Source organism: Rhinolophus hipposideros (assembly GCF_964194185.1).
Source record: "Rhinolophus hipposideros genome assembly, chromosome: X".
Taxonomy (NCBI): Eukaryota; Metazoa; Chordata; class Mammalia; order Chiroptera; family Rhinolophidae; genus Rhinolophus; species Rhinolophus hipposideros.
The window spans coordinates 60,922,171-60,941,218 of NC_138046.1; the positions used below are offsets into that span (position 1 = coordinate 60,922,171).

Genomic DNA, 19,048 nt, shown 5'->3' on the forward strand with positions numbered 1-19,048 from the left:
GACTTATTTCACTTAGCATAATATTCTCTAGGTCCATCCATGTTGTTGCAAACTTATAAAAAATATGTATATTTTAAAAAAAGAAACTAAAAACAAATTAGCCATCAAGCCGTTCAACTCCTTCACTATGTTTAATCTTGAAAGAGACTCCCTTTTCAGAATGCTCAAATGGATGTACATTAATACAAATTAGAATTTTCCATTACAATCTCAATTGTCTACCATCCAAATAGTAGTACTCTACAAAACCTGACAGTAGAATGATAGATGCTTTAATGGCGTTCTCCTTCACACGATTAACCAAAACACTTGTATGAAATGTTACAAGAGGGAAATGAGAGGTGAAATTACAGTGTGCTACGCCAAAGAGACCATCTAAATGGTGAATATCCATTTACTGTATCATGTCCAGCCCTAACCTCAATCAGGGCTCTAAGCAGGCCCAAGCTAGCTTGCATACTTAAGAGTGAATACTGCTTATGTCCAGCTATAGAACATTTGTTCTTTATTGTCAATATCACTTCATTTTAGAAGTCTATACATTATTCCAATGATGTTATATCTGTTTTTAAGACTGATATATCTTACTGTCGAGAATTATCTTTAGAGTTTGTGAAACAATAAAAAATATTCACTAATAAATATTGATCCTCACAATAGATTTGACCTTTGGAAATTATAAAATGCCACGCAGATCCAAGTCTGAAGAAAGACGGGATGAGAGCTGGTGAGAGCTAATTGGATAATAATAGTGTTTGGATCAAACCTGAAATACTGTTCAGTTAATTCTTTTAGTCACCTGTAGTTGAGTCCAGGAAAACGACCCACAGAGGTTGCTCCAAATCGTCTCTAATCTCTTTAAATTTCAAACCCACCCCAGATCCTTTACAGTCAGCAAATGACCTCGTTTCCTAGTTCACTGAGAAATGGAGCTCTTTTGACTTCACGAGGATTCGTGTTAAGATTTATCTTATTCTGTACTTCCACTCTCCCTCCCAAACTTAGCTTCTCTTGTGTGCTTCTCAAGCATGGTGCCTACACAAGCACACTATCCAGTTTTCCTCTACAAATAGTTTGTTTATTAGTATATTTGAAGAGAGGCACACAGTGTTTCTGCTTGTGATTTAAAATGATCGTAATCTGTAAACCCACGGAAGAAATCACAGAAGCCTGAGATACGCGAGCTGGAAGATTCAAATCCACTAAACTTCTCCACTCCTTCTAATGACAAAGAAATTAAGACCCAAGGAGAGTAGTGGCTTACTTAAAGTCACAGCTAATAAATGGAAAAGCTGAGCTCAGATCTTACAACTCCTGCTTCTCATGCTAGCCCCTCCCCCCCTTTTATACTACTTTATATTGCCTCATAAAATCATCCAGAATAAGAGAAGGCATACAGATAACCACTGGGAGACCACGCACGTTTTCATTCTACATGCTGGTGGTGAGAATAAAGCATCCAAAACTGAACTTTCTTTTTGATTATTTCAGGACTCCTTTTCCCATAACATATGCTTGCAGAACATTTTCCCGGTAAGATCATCACAATTTGCTCCCTTCTTGTGGCGTCTAATCACAGTGCCAGCGAAAAATTCAGGAGAGTCTTAAGATTTTTCAAAGGGAATTTTAAATGTGCTACTTAAAACAAGAACATTAGAAATATAAAGGTCTATTAATCAAAGAGCGTACATTTTCTTTCACCAATAAAAATGACAGCTTCACCCAAACATTTTATGCTCAAGCTCTTAAAAATCTATTCTGGTAACTGAAAGAGCAAAGACATTTCTTCAGATGCCCTGAAGTAACTTCAGTAATACTCTATAATTTCTAGAGTGATAGCAAAAGTGATTATCTAATCTCCAAGGTAAGTCATAACTTTGAAGAGACAGCAATATGTAAGCACTTTATCTTGCTGTCAGAAGGCTGAAAACTGGAGAGCTTTTAGAGTTGTGCTTCAATCCTTCTCCTGCACCAGCAGGAGAGAAATACTATACAAACACTTCACAAGGTCTAGATTTTAAAAAAGACAACTTTTGGTAGAAGCTAATAAAATTGTAACTATGCTTTCATGAAACAAGGAAAACACAATCTGAGGTCTTGATAAAATTAAGATATTCATAAAGCCGGCATTTACATAGGGGGAACCTCAAATTCCACCAAATCTTCGTGAAGCAGCCTCATGTGAAAAACGATAATTATAAAATCCAACGAAAGTCCAAGAAGAGAGACACAGAGAAACAGAGAGAGAAAACACTGCATTATTCTGTTGCTATGAATAGCACTGACTTCAGAGTGTAACTGAAAAAACTAGCTAAACATCTCACAATTCTCCAAGGAGCTGCCTATTGTGAGTATTGCCAGAAAGCAATGGAGGAATATCCTTTGGTTGATTTCTTCTAACTATATCCTTCCAGCAAACTAATTTTATTTCATTTATCACTTTCGTAGAATACAGCTAGTGTTTTTATTTCACAATGGACTGAAGGCAGTAAGGAGGCAATAGTAGCAACCTTATCTTACCAGGAAAGAAATCAGTATTCTGTGGTCAGGTTTGAATCCAGAAACACAAATTACTATGTAACTGAAACAATATTTATAAGACATCACATAAAGAAACAAGGTAGCATATTTTGATTACATTATTAACAATTAGGGCCAATATTTTATAAGCTTTACCTTCTTTGAAAATTCCGCTGCTTTTTGTTCACTTTCTTCAACTTTTGCCTTGTTCACACAAGAATCTATTAAGATTGACCAAAAAAATGATTAGAAATTATTGCATTGGATCTCTAGGCAAAAGATGGCTGCCGGCCTGTAATTCCACTACGCAATCATTTTTATGTCAGTTGCTAGTAAAGGGAAACTGGCCTGTATTACACATAAGACAGAAACCACCATATTTCCCTTCTTTTGCATGCTACCTGAATTCAATGATACTCCTGTTGAGGCACAAAACCAAGCATCCAAGCATATATTTGACGAAATCATCATCGTTTTCAAGGTATTCAATTATTTTGCAACTTCTGTAATTACAGATCTTTACAAACTGTTTTGTAGTTTATTAAGGGTAGAGAGGTGCCAAATAATCTATGCTTAAGATTATTAAGACTCAAAATGACCCTTAAAATAAGGCTAAAAGGAGAGAGACAATAACATTCATTAATTCGGTTTTCCTAAAGAAAGCCTTCCCTTAAATCATTTCTGATCAGGGGCAGAATATATTACGTAAAGAAGGAAATGAACATCAAACTTCTTCCATATAATCAAGCACTCCAGAATATAAACAACTGAACACCCTCCTTTGGACAATATTCTCATCATTATACATATAGTCTCTTGTGTACCTAGCCATTCCACACCTATTTATTTACCCCAAAGAAATAAAAACATATCTCTATACCCAAACTTGTGAATGTTATAGCACCTTTATTTATAAATAGCCAAAAATTAGAAAGGACCCAAATGTCTTATCAACAAGTCAATGTATAAAGCAATTGTGGGTTATCCATATATTAGAATACTACTCAGTTATAAAAAGGAATGAACTATTGATACCTGTAATACAAGAACATAAATGAATCTCAGAATAATTATGTCGAATGAAAGAAGCCAGGCAAAAAGAGTCTATGTTGTGCGTTTCTAGTTAAATAAAATTTTATAAAATGAAACTATAGTAAGAGAAAGCAGATCAGTGATTGTCTTGGGATGGGAGAGGTGCAGGGAGCCATGGGAAGGAGGGACTACAAAGGAGAATGCAGAAACTGTTCAGGGGTGAGAGAGATGTTCATTATCTTGACATTATAACGTATGAGTACATAAATATCAAAATTTATCAAATTGTACACTTTAAAGATGGGTAGTTTATCTCATGTCCACTATACTTCAATAAAGCATTTTCTTCTTTTATTTTAAACAACTGTGTTGCTAGAGCAAGGCAACTAAGGAGGAAATCGGTAAATGATGAGATCAAAGAGGGACCAAATCTTTGCTGTGTTTGCAATTGTTGGTAATGATCTTTAATTTCAATCACAATGTATCAGAAATTAGGCAGGAATATGATCTGATTTATAAATAATACAAGGCTTCCAGAACAGTGAAATCAGAAGAGACTCTATGTTCCTTAAGTTCAGGGGATCTTAAAATAGAGATCCGCAGATTTCCTAAAAGTTATTGAAGCACCTGCTAATTTTTGTGTGCATGTGCGCGCGTGTGCATTCTAATGAAAGGTCCACAGCATTCATCAGCTACTGAAAAAGGCTGCTGACCATGAAACATTAAGAACCACAAACATATTTGACTTATCTGAATTTAGGCAAAGGAAACTGAAGTCTACAGAAGTTAAGTGATTTGTTCATAATCACAGAGATGACACATGGGTCTAAGATTCTGACTATCCTCTCCCATTTGTCCCTCCGTCTCTCTCCACCTCAACACTCTTGATGAACACTACACAATTATAAGTACCAGGCACACAGTACACAAAACAAATGTCTGTGAACACTGAATGAACTAGCCAATATCAACACTAGAGTATGTGTACCAACTATGGTCTATAATAGATTATAAGCCAATACAAATATTTGGAAATATTCCCTTACAACTCTCTCACCAAAATATGAAATAAACTACTGAGTTTAACAAGCTCAATGAAAAATATGCAGTGAGATGAATATTTACATTAATTGTTAGACAAGGAAAATTGGTGCACGCTTTCTAAGAAGCATTTGGCCTTTCAAAATTCATACCCTCAATTACAGAAATAAATCCTAAGGAGATGATGAGAAAAAACCAAACATGTATACAAAGAATGTTCATATGAGATTCACTTCTAACAGTGAAAACCTGAAAACAATCTAGATGGAAAAAGGAAGGACTAGTCAAGATGATTACGGTATTCCATAAAATTGAATATTATTCAGACATTCAAAGTCACATTTTAAAGGTTAACGTGGAAAACGTCTCATAATATAAATTCTCCAAGAAAAATTAGCACACACACACACACACACACAGAGAGAGAGAGAGAGAGAGAGAGAGAGAGAGAGAGAGAGAGAGAGAGAGAGAGAACTGCGCTAAAAAGTGGGTAATGGTGGTAAACAGTACTGAGCTGAAAAGTGACATTGGTGGTTTATTCTGTCACTTACCTAAGTCTCTAGATTGCCTAGAATAAGTGAGGAGCAGTTTTAAAATCAGAAAAGAATAATATGTGATAAATAATAATAATAAGGATATTACTGTGAGTCTGCTCTGTGCTATGGAGTAAAGAATAATACGTAATTGGCATTCAACAGCTGGTATTTTCTTCCTTAAAAGACAAATGAGTTCATGCTTGAATCTTAGCAGTAGTGGTTTCGATTAGGTATAAATAAAATTGCTTAACTATAAGGTCAGATAGCATAACTTATTTCATAAGAGATGTCTCACACGATCCAGAGACTGTTCCTGAAACTATAGCTAACTCCCAGTACCGGATGATACAAGGTTCTTCCCTCAGCAATCCCACGAGGTGAACACGTTCATCTGAAATTCCCACCTAGCTCTAAGGTCTATGAAATATAAATTGACTTACATGAATAGAAATAAAAAGTCTTCAGTTACTGAATTAAGCCTGTATTTCTTTTCTTAAATGTCAACACTAATAACATAACTGAATTACTCACTAGACCCCATTGTACACATGATTTCTACAAAAATCACCAGGATTTCAAAGTGTGTTTCTAAAAAGGAAGGCATTAATCTATAATAATACAATGTGGGGTTTTTTTTTGTGTGGGACGTTAATTTTAAATTGAATTGAAGAGTGTGGAAACTTATCAAATAGGTTAATATTTTCAATCACATAGGCAGAACTCTCATGATCATAATTAACAATTATCGTGATTGAGTACCCATGGACACCATGATTTATCGGGTATTAATAGAGGAAAGTCAATGAGAGCTACCTTGAAAAAGAGCCCATTATAAAGAAGAGAGTAAAACACAGAGGACATGGCTGATTATATTACGTACCTATCAGATGAGTTAAATCAATGTCTAATCTTTGTCTGTACTTGAAATCTGGGTCCATACCACTGCAGTGCAGCACTACCTGTGAAACGCACTCCTCAATTATTTTGTAATACTGTGGCCTGAAAGGGAAAGAAAGTATTGTTGAATACCTTTCCTACCTATACAAATCAATTTTCTTAAGTGGTGATTCAGTATGATAAAAGAACTAAGTGTCTTCCTAGCACTGTTTAAAAAAAAAAAAAAAAAAAAAAAAAAAAAACCTCTCTAGTCATTACACTCTCTTAGGAGAAACAGGCCTGCAGTTAAAGACCTGCGGTTAAAGACAGTCTGGAAGTTACAGGGCAAAACCCATTGTGATGTAATCAGCTGTGAACACTTAGTGACTAAATAATCTAGTTTGCAGAGATTCATGCTTGGGTACCGAGACACTTATCAACCTTATCTACTTCCTTAGCTATCGTTCCTAAAGTGAATGAAAACAAATGACCTGTTAGTCCTACATCCATGGATACAGAAATGGTTTTAGGCCTCTACCCGTTCTTAATTTCAATAAGGGATGAGTATCTTGGCATTAGGTGGCAAGCGATGTCTTGAACTGATTCCAATACTTTTGCTCAAGATTAGTTATAACAGCTTATAAAACGGGATTGAGCCACTTATGCTGCAGACTATTCCAAAGATGTATTTATGCATGTATTTTAAAAGATCCATTTTATAGAATCATACACACTTAATAAGCATGACTATAGCCTCAATTTGTTCAGAGTGTTAAAGGTTTTAAAACACATCCTAACTCTTTAACCTATCAAGGTAATTCTAGCCTTAGAAATGACGACTTGGATACTACAAAAAAATTTTAAAAGCACTTTTTGCATTAATATCTGGGGAAATTTTAGTATTTATCAGTGGCTAATAAATTCAACAGAAAATCGGAAAGAAATACTACCGTAAACAAATTATGATATAAACTTAAAATTTGTGTGCTAATATCTAGCCAAAGTTTGCAAATGAAGCCAAACAGATTCTAATTTCTCTTGTATGTCTTCTGTCATGGGGCCGGTCTCCAGAACAAGAATAAACAGTACCACCGGGGGTGCCAAAAAATGCATACATATGACTTGTGTTCATCTTTTGTTATTGGTATATGTTGAGCATCAGTTTTAATACAGCATTTTCCATTCTTAAAAAGTGTGTACATTTTTTTGGCATCCTCTGTATTACATTTTATGAGGCTCTTACAGTCATCATCAGGTCCAGGGTAAATAATATTGTCTTCTAATCAGTCTAGTCAATGACTCCTTGGTTTAAATCAGGAAAACCCAACTGTTCTCTTTGAGGACACGTTAAGTATCCCTAAGTAGAATACAAGTGCTTGTAACACTTCTATCTCACATGGATGTTCTCAGGATAAAAAGCGTGTCACATTATAAGTTCTCATTTATTCAGTTACTGAGAAATGGATGGTTTCATCCAAATTATTTCCCCATGTAATTGGACATACATGGCCACAATACCCCTTTAATTGCCAGAACTTATTTCAGATGCATTATCATCTTTCCTGCTTGAAACAAAACAAAACAAAAAAAACCATAAAATTTAGTATTTTAAACATTTTTCTGTGTCCCTGTAACATCATGAGTTACTGTACTGGTCTGAGCTATAATAGTTTTCGACGTGGCTTTAGAACTGTCATTTTTGTTGTGACTGGACCTGACCCCACGGTAGCCTTCCTTTTCCCCTTAATCAAGGAAGTTGTGACAAATCAGGAAACCTAGATTGCCAGAATGTTGGACATGTTAGAGTATGAAGAACAACTGAGAGTCTCTTGAACGGGTAAGTGTAAGATCATGGTCACCAACTTCTGGATAATTTCAGTCACTCAGAAACCTTTCTCTAACTTTCTGGTTTTCAGATATATTCTCAATGACTAGACTCTAATACTTCTAACTATATGGGTTATTATAATTATGTATTTTGAATAATTCCATTACTGAACATGAAGCTGAAATATTACCATTATTTTCTTAGATAAGATCACATCTATTACAAATATGATAAAATAGAAATCACAGTAAAACCTCACTTATTAAAAGATAAAAGAGTTTAAAAGTTCTACCACAGACTCTTCAGCACTGACCCTGCACTACCATAATCTAGCAAAGAAAATTCATCATGCGGTCAGTAACATCTGTTGGGTTCATTGCTATTAAAAGTCCTGTCACTGGGGTACCCCATTTTTGTAAGTAAGATTCTTCTGGCCCAATTAAAAATAAACACTGTTTAAAAAATACTACCTTGAGTCATCAAACTCTTATATTCTATGTATGTATAACTGTCTAGGCCCCCCTACAATATTCATTTTCCTTTAATATCTAATTCAAATTACACAAACTGCCTCTTACCTGATATAATAATCATTTCGGATGAGCAGAAAATGTTGTAGAATGGATAATAAGTAATTTTCAGCAGCTGTGTCCTTCAACATATTATACAGAAGATGGTATACTTCATTCATATCAGTGAAAAGTAAGTAAAGGAAAAATATCAAAGATTCTTGATGAAAGTTTCATTCACCGATGTATCATTTTGTTTCTATTACTATTTCTAAACCTTCAACTCCATGATCCAGTATTCAAACATTTACATAAAGAAATTTAATCTATGGAATCACTTTAATCTTTGAACGAGAGATAAAGGCTTAAAGAGCATTTCCAAGACCATTTAAGCATCAAAACCTTAAATGATCAGTTACTCACTACAGCAATGGCATTAATGAAAATGGTTTTCTCTTGATCTTCCTGCGGTTGTAACAGAGGGAGAACCTATATTATTGATGAAAGCCGCTACTCCTCTACTTTCACTGGCACGTGAGACAGAAGACAAATGAGCATTCTGTGGACTGATAAGAGATCACAAAACTGTTTTTATTTTATACAAATGAAATACTTAACAAAATCTGAAATTATTATTGTTTGCATTCATTTGTACTTCATGATTTGGAAAAAGATGGAGGGTAAAGACAATGAAACTTGAAACGTTTTCCTTAGGATATAAAAAGAACAGAAGTTTAAATGCTTTTAGTAAACTAGAAAACAGATTTCAAAAATGCATCTGGAAAAATCAATGTAAAGGAAAAGTAGAAGAGGAGGTGTAATCCGACATCCTAAAAATAACCTGAAATGTCAACATTTTCTTCAAAGTAGAATTAAGTGTATGATGGATTACTTCTTAGTCCCCATGTTAGAGTGCTGTGTTAAACTCTCATAAGGTCCTTTAAATGGCTACAGAATAGATCTGAAAAAAGCTTTATGGTGAACTTTGATTATAAGAAAAATCTATGAAAAGCAAGATATTTATTAACTGACATAAAAAGCATTTAATATTATGGAAACCATTGTAAATTAGAATCACTAATGATGGATAAGAAATTATGAGAAATTGTCCCATATATTTATGAAATTGTTATTTGTTGAATGCATCGGTGCAAAAAATGTATACACGTGACTTGTATTCACCTTTTGTTATCAGTGTATATTGACTATTAAAATTTTAACACAGTTTTTTCCTTTCTCAAAATGTGTATACATTTTTTGGCACCCTCTGTATTTATCCAGTACTTATATGTAAGACACTTTGATAGGAGCATTGGAGGAAAAAGACAAAATAGAGTATTTCTGCCCTCAATCTCATAGTGGCATAGAAGTGTACATAAATAAGAGATAAAGTACTCTAGGAGATTCAAGGAGGGGGATATTACTCCCAGCTTTTTTGATGGGAGAGGAGGAAGAGGAAAGAAGACATCATAGAGAAAAGGTCCAGCTCAAAGATCATTTTGGTTCTGAAGTATTTCCTAATTTCCCCAGAATCCATAAGGAAGAACTTTAATGGGAGTGAAACAAATGGCCAGCAATGCTATGACAACCATCTCCGAGATGTCAAATCATTTTGTGTAAAATCTTTACCACAGGAAAATTATATGCTGGTTGTATTTGATTCAAATGCTTCTACCACACAGCCTCATTAGTCAGATGTTTCAACATCTAAACATTTCGTTTTTTGCGAAGGAACCAAAATATTTGGATTGAGAATAAGACATTTATTGGAATTGAATTATATCTCTAAATGATTGCGTACCATTTAATAAACTGAAAGTACAATATATTACCTGTAGTCACCTATGAACTCAGTGAACTTTACCCGCAAAATCTCTGTGTGCGGGATATCCCCTTAGGCCCTTTCTATTCAAGACCACTGAGCAGACTATACGTATAATAATACCGCAAGCCGCTGTGTACTTTTCAATATAGTCTGTGTACATCATCAGGACAGTCTGCCCGTTCCTCCACGTGAGTCTCAAGGACAGCATCATAGCGAGGTTCTAATATAACTAAATGGATACAAATTGGGCTGGCAGACAAGAATACGAATAATGGTCCACAAAATCACCCACAAATCCCTTTTTCACCAAACATACAAAATTATTTTTCTAGTTTGTCCAAAGGATATTCCATTTCTGCTCGAATGTCATTGAGACGATGTGATAATTCAGTTAAGTCATCCTCTTTGTTCTCATCAAATACTTTCAACTGAATATCAAGCTCATCGTTCTCTTTTTCTTTGAGATCCTGACAGATAAACATAAAATAACAGATGAGTAACAGTTTGACAACACCATACTTTGGTAATAAAGGCCACACACTATTACTCATGTATATACACAGAAGCAATCTCAAATATTGACCTGGGCTCTTGGTCTCCTGTAAGAAAGTAAATGTACTGTGTTTTTCTACTTTAAAATAAAAGAACATCATCGCATTCACTGCATTTTCTTTTCACGCCCCAGATTTCGATTATTCACATTAAAAAATTAACAGTCACTTTTACATCGGCTGGGAGGGGGCACTAATTGCTAACAACTCAAATTGAATGCTGTCGTTTGGACTAAACACACTAATCAAAGACCAGAAAAGAATTCATGCAGTTAGAACATTCACATATGCCTCTGGCAAAAAAAAAAGAAAAAAAAGGAAATACAGATTAATTGTATTAATGAAGAACAAATGCTAGGATATACTCAAGTACAACATTCCCAAGTATGGCATGCAAAGTTGTATGAACAAATTTGTTTTCAACGATATTTTGTGATTTGAAGCAAAAAGGCATCAGGACTTTTCATCAGGCTGCACATCTAGCCATCTCCGACCCCCTTCATTTTTGCTTAGCCTAATCACAAAATACCAACTTGGGCGTCAAAGATTTGATTTTGTAATACATTATAAGCACATGCATTACAAACCTTTGATCATTTTCAAAATAATAGTATCAACAAAATCTTTGGAAGCATGCCACACTAGAGATTGTTGGGCTTAATATATATCACCTGGAATGTCTTTTAATATGTGTCCATTAAGTTGCAGCTTTCAAAACCCAAATCGATAATCACAACTGTGGATGCTCAAGGGTGATACCGAAAGTGGGATTAAGATGTTCAGAGCTGAGCTTGAACTCTAAAAAGAAATGCAAGCATGGTGTACTTCAAATTAGGTCCACAGAACAAAATAGGATGGATGCATTTCTTCTTTCTATTTTTATTCAATGGAACAATTATTAATGGAGATGCATCGGCTATTACTAAAGCCAAACACAAACTTATGCAATTTCTAGATGTTCTTTTTCCAACATTCCCATACATAATAATTAACTGAAAATTTACCTGCAGAGCATATAAAAGTACTTAATGTGTTTCTATACAATATAAAATATATAACAAATAAATGTATTTATACTTAGGTTCCTCTTTAGTAATAACTTGCTTTAGGTCTAATTCTCCACTTTCAAGGGGAATGAAGAAATTTATTGGAATGCAAACTTATATAACATTGGTGGCTCATATTATCAGGAGATTTCTGAACTCTATGGTCATTGCAAAAATAACCTTTAATAACACATTTCAGAATATGAACGTTTCTGCATTCTTAGGTCTCATTCTATTGTTTCTTAGATGCTCACTATAAAACTTGAACACCTTAAAATATATTTGAAAAACAGAAAAATCCAAGTTAAATACTATAATTTAATCAGCGATACTATAATTTAATTAGTTTATAAAATATGGAATCAATATACATGATTACAATATTTTCAGTAAAAATAATTAATTAAATGTTGAATTTAGTTTTTAATTAGGACAACACATCATTTATATAACGTAGTATGTGAACATACGTAGCACAATATAAAAATAGACGTGTATAAATGCAGTATCTTGCAAATATTGTTTATGAACAATGTTCCATTAAAATAAATATATATGCATATATATACACAGATACATATACATAAAACTTCCATTCAGTCAAACGTCCAACCTTGAAATATATATCCATTAATTATTGATAAAATAAACATTTAATGAATTAAAGATTTCATATACCACAAATGTGATAGCTATCCTATAAAATAAAAATGCATCACTAAAGTTTTATATTGAAAAATGTAGGATATTGTAAAACGCAGAATATTGTAATTACACTATTATTAATTATGTGAAATATTATAAACATGTTTTAGTTCTTTTTTAAACAGATGTGCTGTATAGATATGGAATATTTTACCTAGATTCTCTAAAATATATTATTCTCTATAATATAGTGTACTTCTAAGAAAATCAAAGTCTATTACCAATACATGACTAATTATCAGTCAATCAAATTTGAGTCTTCAAAAGAATAAGGAAGGGTTTGTCGGTCTCAGAAGAGATTAAGAATGCCTGCTACATACAGACAGTTTCTTACTATTTTGTTCATATATCTGATTTACCTAATTATCTTAACTAAATAAAAGGCAGATGGAGATTTCACAAGAAATCAATGTAAGTTAACTGCAGAGCAAATACTATTTCAGAAATCACTGCTTGGTATGTAATAACTCATTTATCCCAAATTACTAAAACAAATGTATGAAATGTGAATTTTTCATATAAATGAAGTATAAACTCTCTTTAAACACTATAATTTATCCACAGAGACGAGGGGAATTTTGAAAATATATTTTTACAGAATATAATTAAAATAATTGTCTTTGTCTTGAGGATTCTGATGATTATATGAAAAAAAAATTTTACTCTAATATAATATGATGATAGTCCAGGGGCTACTGAAATACTGAAAACTATTCTTCCCTATTGCTTAATGATTCCAGACAGTAATAATTTTTGATCTATATGCCCACTAATATTGGTCATGACCATGTCTAATTTGCTACCTTGAATGCTATATCCTAGAAAATTAGGGAGCTGCTCTTGTTACAACAGTGTACAAAATAACAACAAATAGGAAAAAGGTAAGGATTTTAAAGACACTTCTACGAATACATTAAGTTTCAGTGCATCTGTAAAAACTAATATAAATTAAACATTTACTACAACATAAACTATAATATTACCATAATATAAATTACTGTAATACAAATTAAAGTTACTTTAAATTCTAGTGGTTTAAATTTAAATATTTATTAAATTAAGAGCGAGTTAATAAGATAGTTGACATGTTAGGTACATCTAGTATACATTAAAGTATGACCGTTCTGACCTGTGCTCCATATTGTGATGACAAAAACTACAAGAAAAACAGCAGCAGCAGTGCAATCTATGGTATTAAAGAATGAATCTCTAATCTCAGGAACGATCTGCCTGAACTCCACTGTCATCTTCTACATCAGAAAAACATGGAAAGGATTTTTTCCCCCAAAACCAAGTATCTGTTCCTCATCCTCAATAAGATCTTGACAGTATGTAGGGGGACAGGACCAACGTCTTGGTTGAAAACGGGAGCCATATTTAGCTATCTTTCACTCCACTGTCTTAGGGAGATTAAAAAAAATTAGAATTCCACAAATTTAAATAAAATCCTGTTTTGTAAGCTCTAAAAAAAAAAAAAAAAAAATTAGAATCCTTGTAGGTTCTATTCCAAAACTTCAGGAGGCAGAAACATGACACTTTCTACTTTCCTCTTGCTTCAGAATCACTGAGATCTGAGAAGCAAGGCATAGAGAAGAGATGTGATACTTAAAGAAAAATGTAACTGAAAGTATATTAAGAATACATACGGTGACACAGGAAGTATATGGTGACACGAGAGGCCTACCATATGGCTATAAGGCCAAGGGGAAAGTGCAGCTTAGAAATACTGACACAAAATCTTAGCTGTCACTATAACCAAATGAGTAAGATACCATGAGACCACTGAAGCAAGCAGAAATTAATATACCCAGACAAAAGTGCAAAAGGTAAGCATAAAAACTACAGTCCATGCTCTTTCTGAAAAGATGAGGAGTTAAACAAATCAAAATGAGAGTCACACTTTTCTTGACCAGCCATTTGGTAGCATGCGGAAGAAAATGAATGTTCAATTATAAACAGACAGAGGGAACGAAAGATTGGAAGAGTAGCAACAACGCCTAAGGCAGAAAACATGGAGCCCCTATAGCCAACACGTGCCCAACGACATGATTATTCTCCCAGAAACAAAGTACTAGCCCGGTGGGGCCAAGCATGGAAAACCAATGAGTTGGCAACTCCAAAGCAAACTAGATCAAGACTATAGCATTCTCTCTAGCTAGCTAAGGCACCGATTTTTCATGAGGAAAGATCTGTGACAAAACGAAAATAATGTGTGATACACACTAGCGAATGTGCCTAAATTAACCGCTTAATGAACCTCTCTACGGGTCACTTAAAATGCTGCTTTGATTCACTGCAAGCAATTGCTTAGTTTGTAAAGTCATGGATTCAAGAACCATTCAAAGTGGAGCTGACATTGAGATTTCTAAAACAGATCTAATCGTACATCTGATTAAAATGGGTTTCAATAGACCCAATCGTACATTTTATGATGACAAGTTTCAAGTAGTTTCAGTTAAGACAATCAGAACACAAGTTATAGACACATGCTACACACTAGTTACTCACCAGGAAACCTCCTTGATTTTGCTATTTCTACTACCCTAGGTCTTATATACATGCTCATTGGCATTGGTTTTGTTTTGTTTTCCTTTCCTCAGTCCTTTCTGTTTCTCCCTGACTTCTTCTTCTTGTTTCTCAGGTGTGAACTAAATAGCTTAAAAGAAGACACTACTGAGATTTTACTTGTCTCCTTTAACAATACCATGGTCTTAAACAAAATCCCTCGTCCACTAAATATACTAAATAAAATATAAAGTCACAGTCGTTGTATTTGTATTTAAAGAATAAGTGCACTCATTTATTAGCCTATAGTTATTTCAAAAATGTTTTCCAACAGTATCATAATTAGAATAAATGTTCACATTCAAAAAATAAAATTGTTTTGCTTTACAAAAGTTCCTACAGCGTTGTAACAAGAATACCAAAGTAATGTGTCTGGAATACACTAATCAAAATTCTATGCATACTTATGCTGAATACAAATGAAATCAATCTAAGTTATCAAAGAGGAAAGCAAAAAATTTTAAACGAAAACTGAAACATTAAAAAAGGAGTCTTTTATGTTCTCGGTATTCAAAGAAAAGAAGTTCCTTTTAACTTCAAGAACACACACACACACACACACACACACACAACAAAACAAAACAAAATACAACAACCACTTCTGGACACATCAGCTGAATTCTGAATCATCAGTAGTATATAAAGACTGATATTACTGTAATGTAAAAAAAGCTTACAAAATGTCTAATGCTTTACAACAGAAAACAGCAAGGCACATTTATTTACTCTGTTGCAAGTACTTTTATCTAAAGAAAGAAACTGTTGAAGTTCAATAGCATAATAAATGTGTACACTCAACTTACTGGTAACATTGTTTTTAGTCCTGAACGGAGGAATTCATTCCTTAAATGTATTCGAAAATCAAGATCATAAGGCGAAGTGACAAGGGCATTTATTAACTGCATGCAGGCCACCTGCAATTAGAAAGCAAACATTGTTTTAAAAAAGTTTTGATTAAAGAAATACTTAATTAATGCATGCAATTATTATTCCATTTACTAAAGGCTTTTATCCACATTATAAAAATTAAGAAAAAATGCAAATATTTATACAAGTTTAAGGATGATTATGATTTTACAGTATAAACAACAAAATTAATAATAAAGTTTCTGAAGTCCAGAATAACTTGAATGAAGACATGAAGAAAGGTCAAGTACTGTTACGCTTTGCTAAACAATATCAAGAAATATTAAACTCTTTCTGAGAAACTCCAAGTTCCAAAAGTGTGCATAGAGAGCCCTTTCAAAAGATCATGAAATGTATCTTGCATATCCAGCTGTCCTCAGAGTACAACAGACCTCAATTTTATATGGTTACAAATACCTTTCTAAAATAAATCAAATAAAGTTACAAAAGTACCCTGATATTAAGGCAACAAGGCTAACTTGGAGAAATCATTACACTGATATATACTGTCTCATATTATTGGGATGGATTTGCACAAAATTTAGAATATTAAAATATGTGATTAAGATGAATTAGTTTACTATGTACAAAATGAATTAAGTGCATTATGATCAACTAGAAGGTATTGTGACACCAATACTAATGTGTATAAATGATAAAGTAAATATAAGGACTTGTTTTCTTTTTTTAATTAAAGTTTTTTGGGGTGATAATGGTTAATAAAGTTACATAGATTTCAGAGGTACAATTAAGTAATACATCATCTATATATCACATTGTGTGTTCACCACCCAGAGCCAGTTCTCTTTCCATCACTATATATTAGACCCCGTTTACCCTCATCTACCACGCCACTACCTCCTTACCCTCTGGTATCCAATTGTTTTCAAGTGCAGGTGATTCATTAATTATATTGACACTGGAAAACAGGTTTCGCTTTTCTTACTAATATTGAAGGCCCTTACAATAAAATGGGACTTATTTTCTGGTAATTGCAAGGTAAAAGGGAATCAACCAAACGCTAACTGCCAGGTGTTCCATACATTATTCGTGAAAAGCATCTTTGGAAAATGCCACTCAAATCTAAGGTAATTGGCTAATAGTTTAGACAGGCTCTACTTCATCTACCTGGCCTGCTGTCTGCTTATACCAATAAAGTTTACATGACTCACAAAAATAAATAGTATGCGAAAAACACACAATCAAAAAAAATATTTCAAATGTATTTTGGCTTGAGTTATCCAGGGCTAGTACTATGATAATTATTCTTTTCAAGTAGAGAGAAAATACTAAAAGGTATATTGCTTTTACTTGTATATCTATACCTTTTGCATTCAAGGTCTTTGGAGGGGTAGATTAGCCCATTTATCTCACATCCAGGTTCAAAAATCAAAAGTTACATGCTATAAAGTGGATGATTGAGGTTGTTTCTAGCATTACCAGATATTTTGATAATTGAACAATATAGCCTAATTCCTACAAGTGCTCAAATATCAAGTTAAAACCCTCACACAACTGATAAAATCATAGACTTGGCATTACTTTAAAAGACATAGCAGATCAATTATTATGACAGTTATTGTTTAGTGGATTACTTAACCTTTCGATTTACAATAAGAAAACGTTACAGTCTTATATCCCACAGGCTGGGATATAAGTTTCTATGTTCTACATGTCCATGGCTATATTATCATTGTATTTGCCTGAATGATCCTTGTTATGCTACAACTATGACATGATGGAACAAGCCAAAGTACATGTCCAATCCAAAATTAATAGAGAGAAAAGTTGCCATCTGCTAGGATTGTTTTTGCCAGAAGAAATTCTAGCTTAATGGCTTGTATTAATACCCTACAAGTAAAGAGAACATTTCCATAAGAAACAAGTTAATGAGTCTTGGAATTGTTCCTTTATACAAATAAAAGTACTTAGATCAAGAGATAATAGAAACAAGAGTCAATAAAATTAATGATTCTATCAGCATCAAAATAACTTCACATTTAATAAGATATATGTTGAAATGCTATTAAATATTCACTTTACATACAATGTGTGAATATATAACAAAATTGAAAAATAGCTGCATCTGTTGACTGTTATAAAATAATTAAGAGACCATGAACCCAGTAGCGAAAGAGGTAACGGCACTGGTTGGTCAACATACTATATCAAATTCAAACAGATATCTAATTAATTACAAATAACATACGATGAACAGTCATACTATCATGTCATTATACGACATAATCTGTTAAAGCGATGCTCTTTTATAGAAATATTTATATTGTATAAATGTGGAAAACACCAGTCATCTTAAATATCTCCATTCCTTTATACTACTATACAATTACTTCCCTTTTCAGAGGACAGGAACAAAATCAATTCAAAATCAAAATAATTGACACTATTTATAACTACGAAATTAAATTTTAAAAATGTAATTAGTTTAAAGGGCAGAATATATTATTAATTATAAACATGAAATATCCATTCCGTGGATTCTGAACTCATAAATACGAAACCCGGAGTTGTTGTTGTTGTTGTTGTTGTTGTTGTTGTTGTTGTTGTTATTATCATCATTATCATTATCAGTTACCAGACAATATTAGGTACTTCACATAACTCACCATCTAATCTCATCCTCATAAAAATCATACAAGTGTTTCTCGTATCCTTATTTCACAGATGATGAAGCTGAGGCTCAAAGCAGATAAATAACTTATACAAGGTCACACAGCAAGGAGTAAACTCATGATTTTAAACAATATCACTTTACTGCAAATATAGAATAATTTCTAGCATATTCCAGATGCCTCACAAACTCCGTTCATTGATCCACACAACAAAAGACTTTAAGGATAGGTAAGGCAGTAAAAAATTTAACTAGTTGACCATATTTAACACACTGGGAATATACAGCTTTGAACTATAGGTTAATTAGAAAAACATAGAATTATTTTCCCAATCTGTTATCTACTATATAAAGCGGTTAGCATATATGTCGATGATACCTCAATAAAAAATAATAAAGTGGTTATCATAATACATAATGGCATGCAAAAATAAAAAATGTAGAAAATAGCTCCTGAAATGTGTTACATTCCATTT

General features: G+C 33.2%; 1 protein-coding gene across 3 annotated transcripts in view; it reads right to left on the reverse strand.

The window, feature by feature from the left end:
- DIAPH2 (diaphanous related formin 2) overlaps positions 1-19,048 on the reverse strand; it is an 842,313-nt gene that overhangs the window by 593,205 nt on the left and 230,060 nt on the right. For all 3 annotated transcript variants that reach the window (XM_081043893.1, XM_081043892.1, XM_081043894.1), the window contains exons 11-15: positions 15,838-15,948; positions 10,516-10,634; positions 8,412-8,528; positions 6,010-6,128; positions 2,677-2,741 (exon numbers count right to left, since the gene is read on the reverse strand). In XM_081043893.1, the coding sequence (XP_080900019.1) occupies positions 2,677-2,741; positions 6,010-6,128; positions 8,412-8,528; positions 10,516-10,634; positions 15,838-15,948 (531 nt within the window). The remainder of the gene's footprint in view (positions 1-2,676; positions 2,742-6,009; positions 6,129-8,411; positions 8,529-10,515; positions 10,635-15,837; positions 15,949-19,048) is intronic.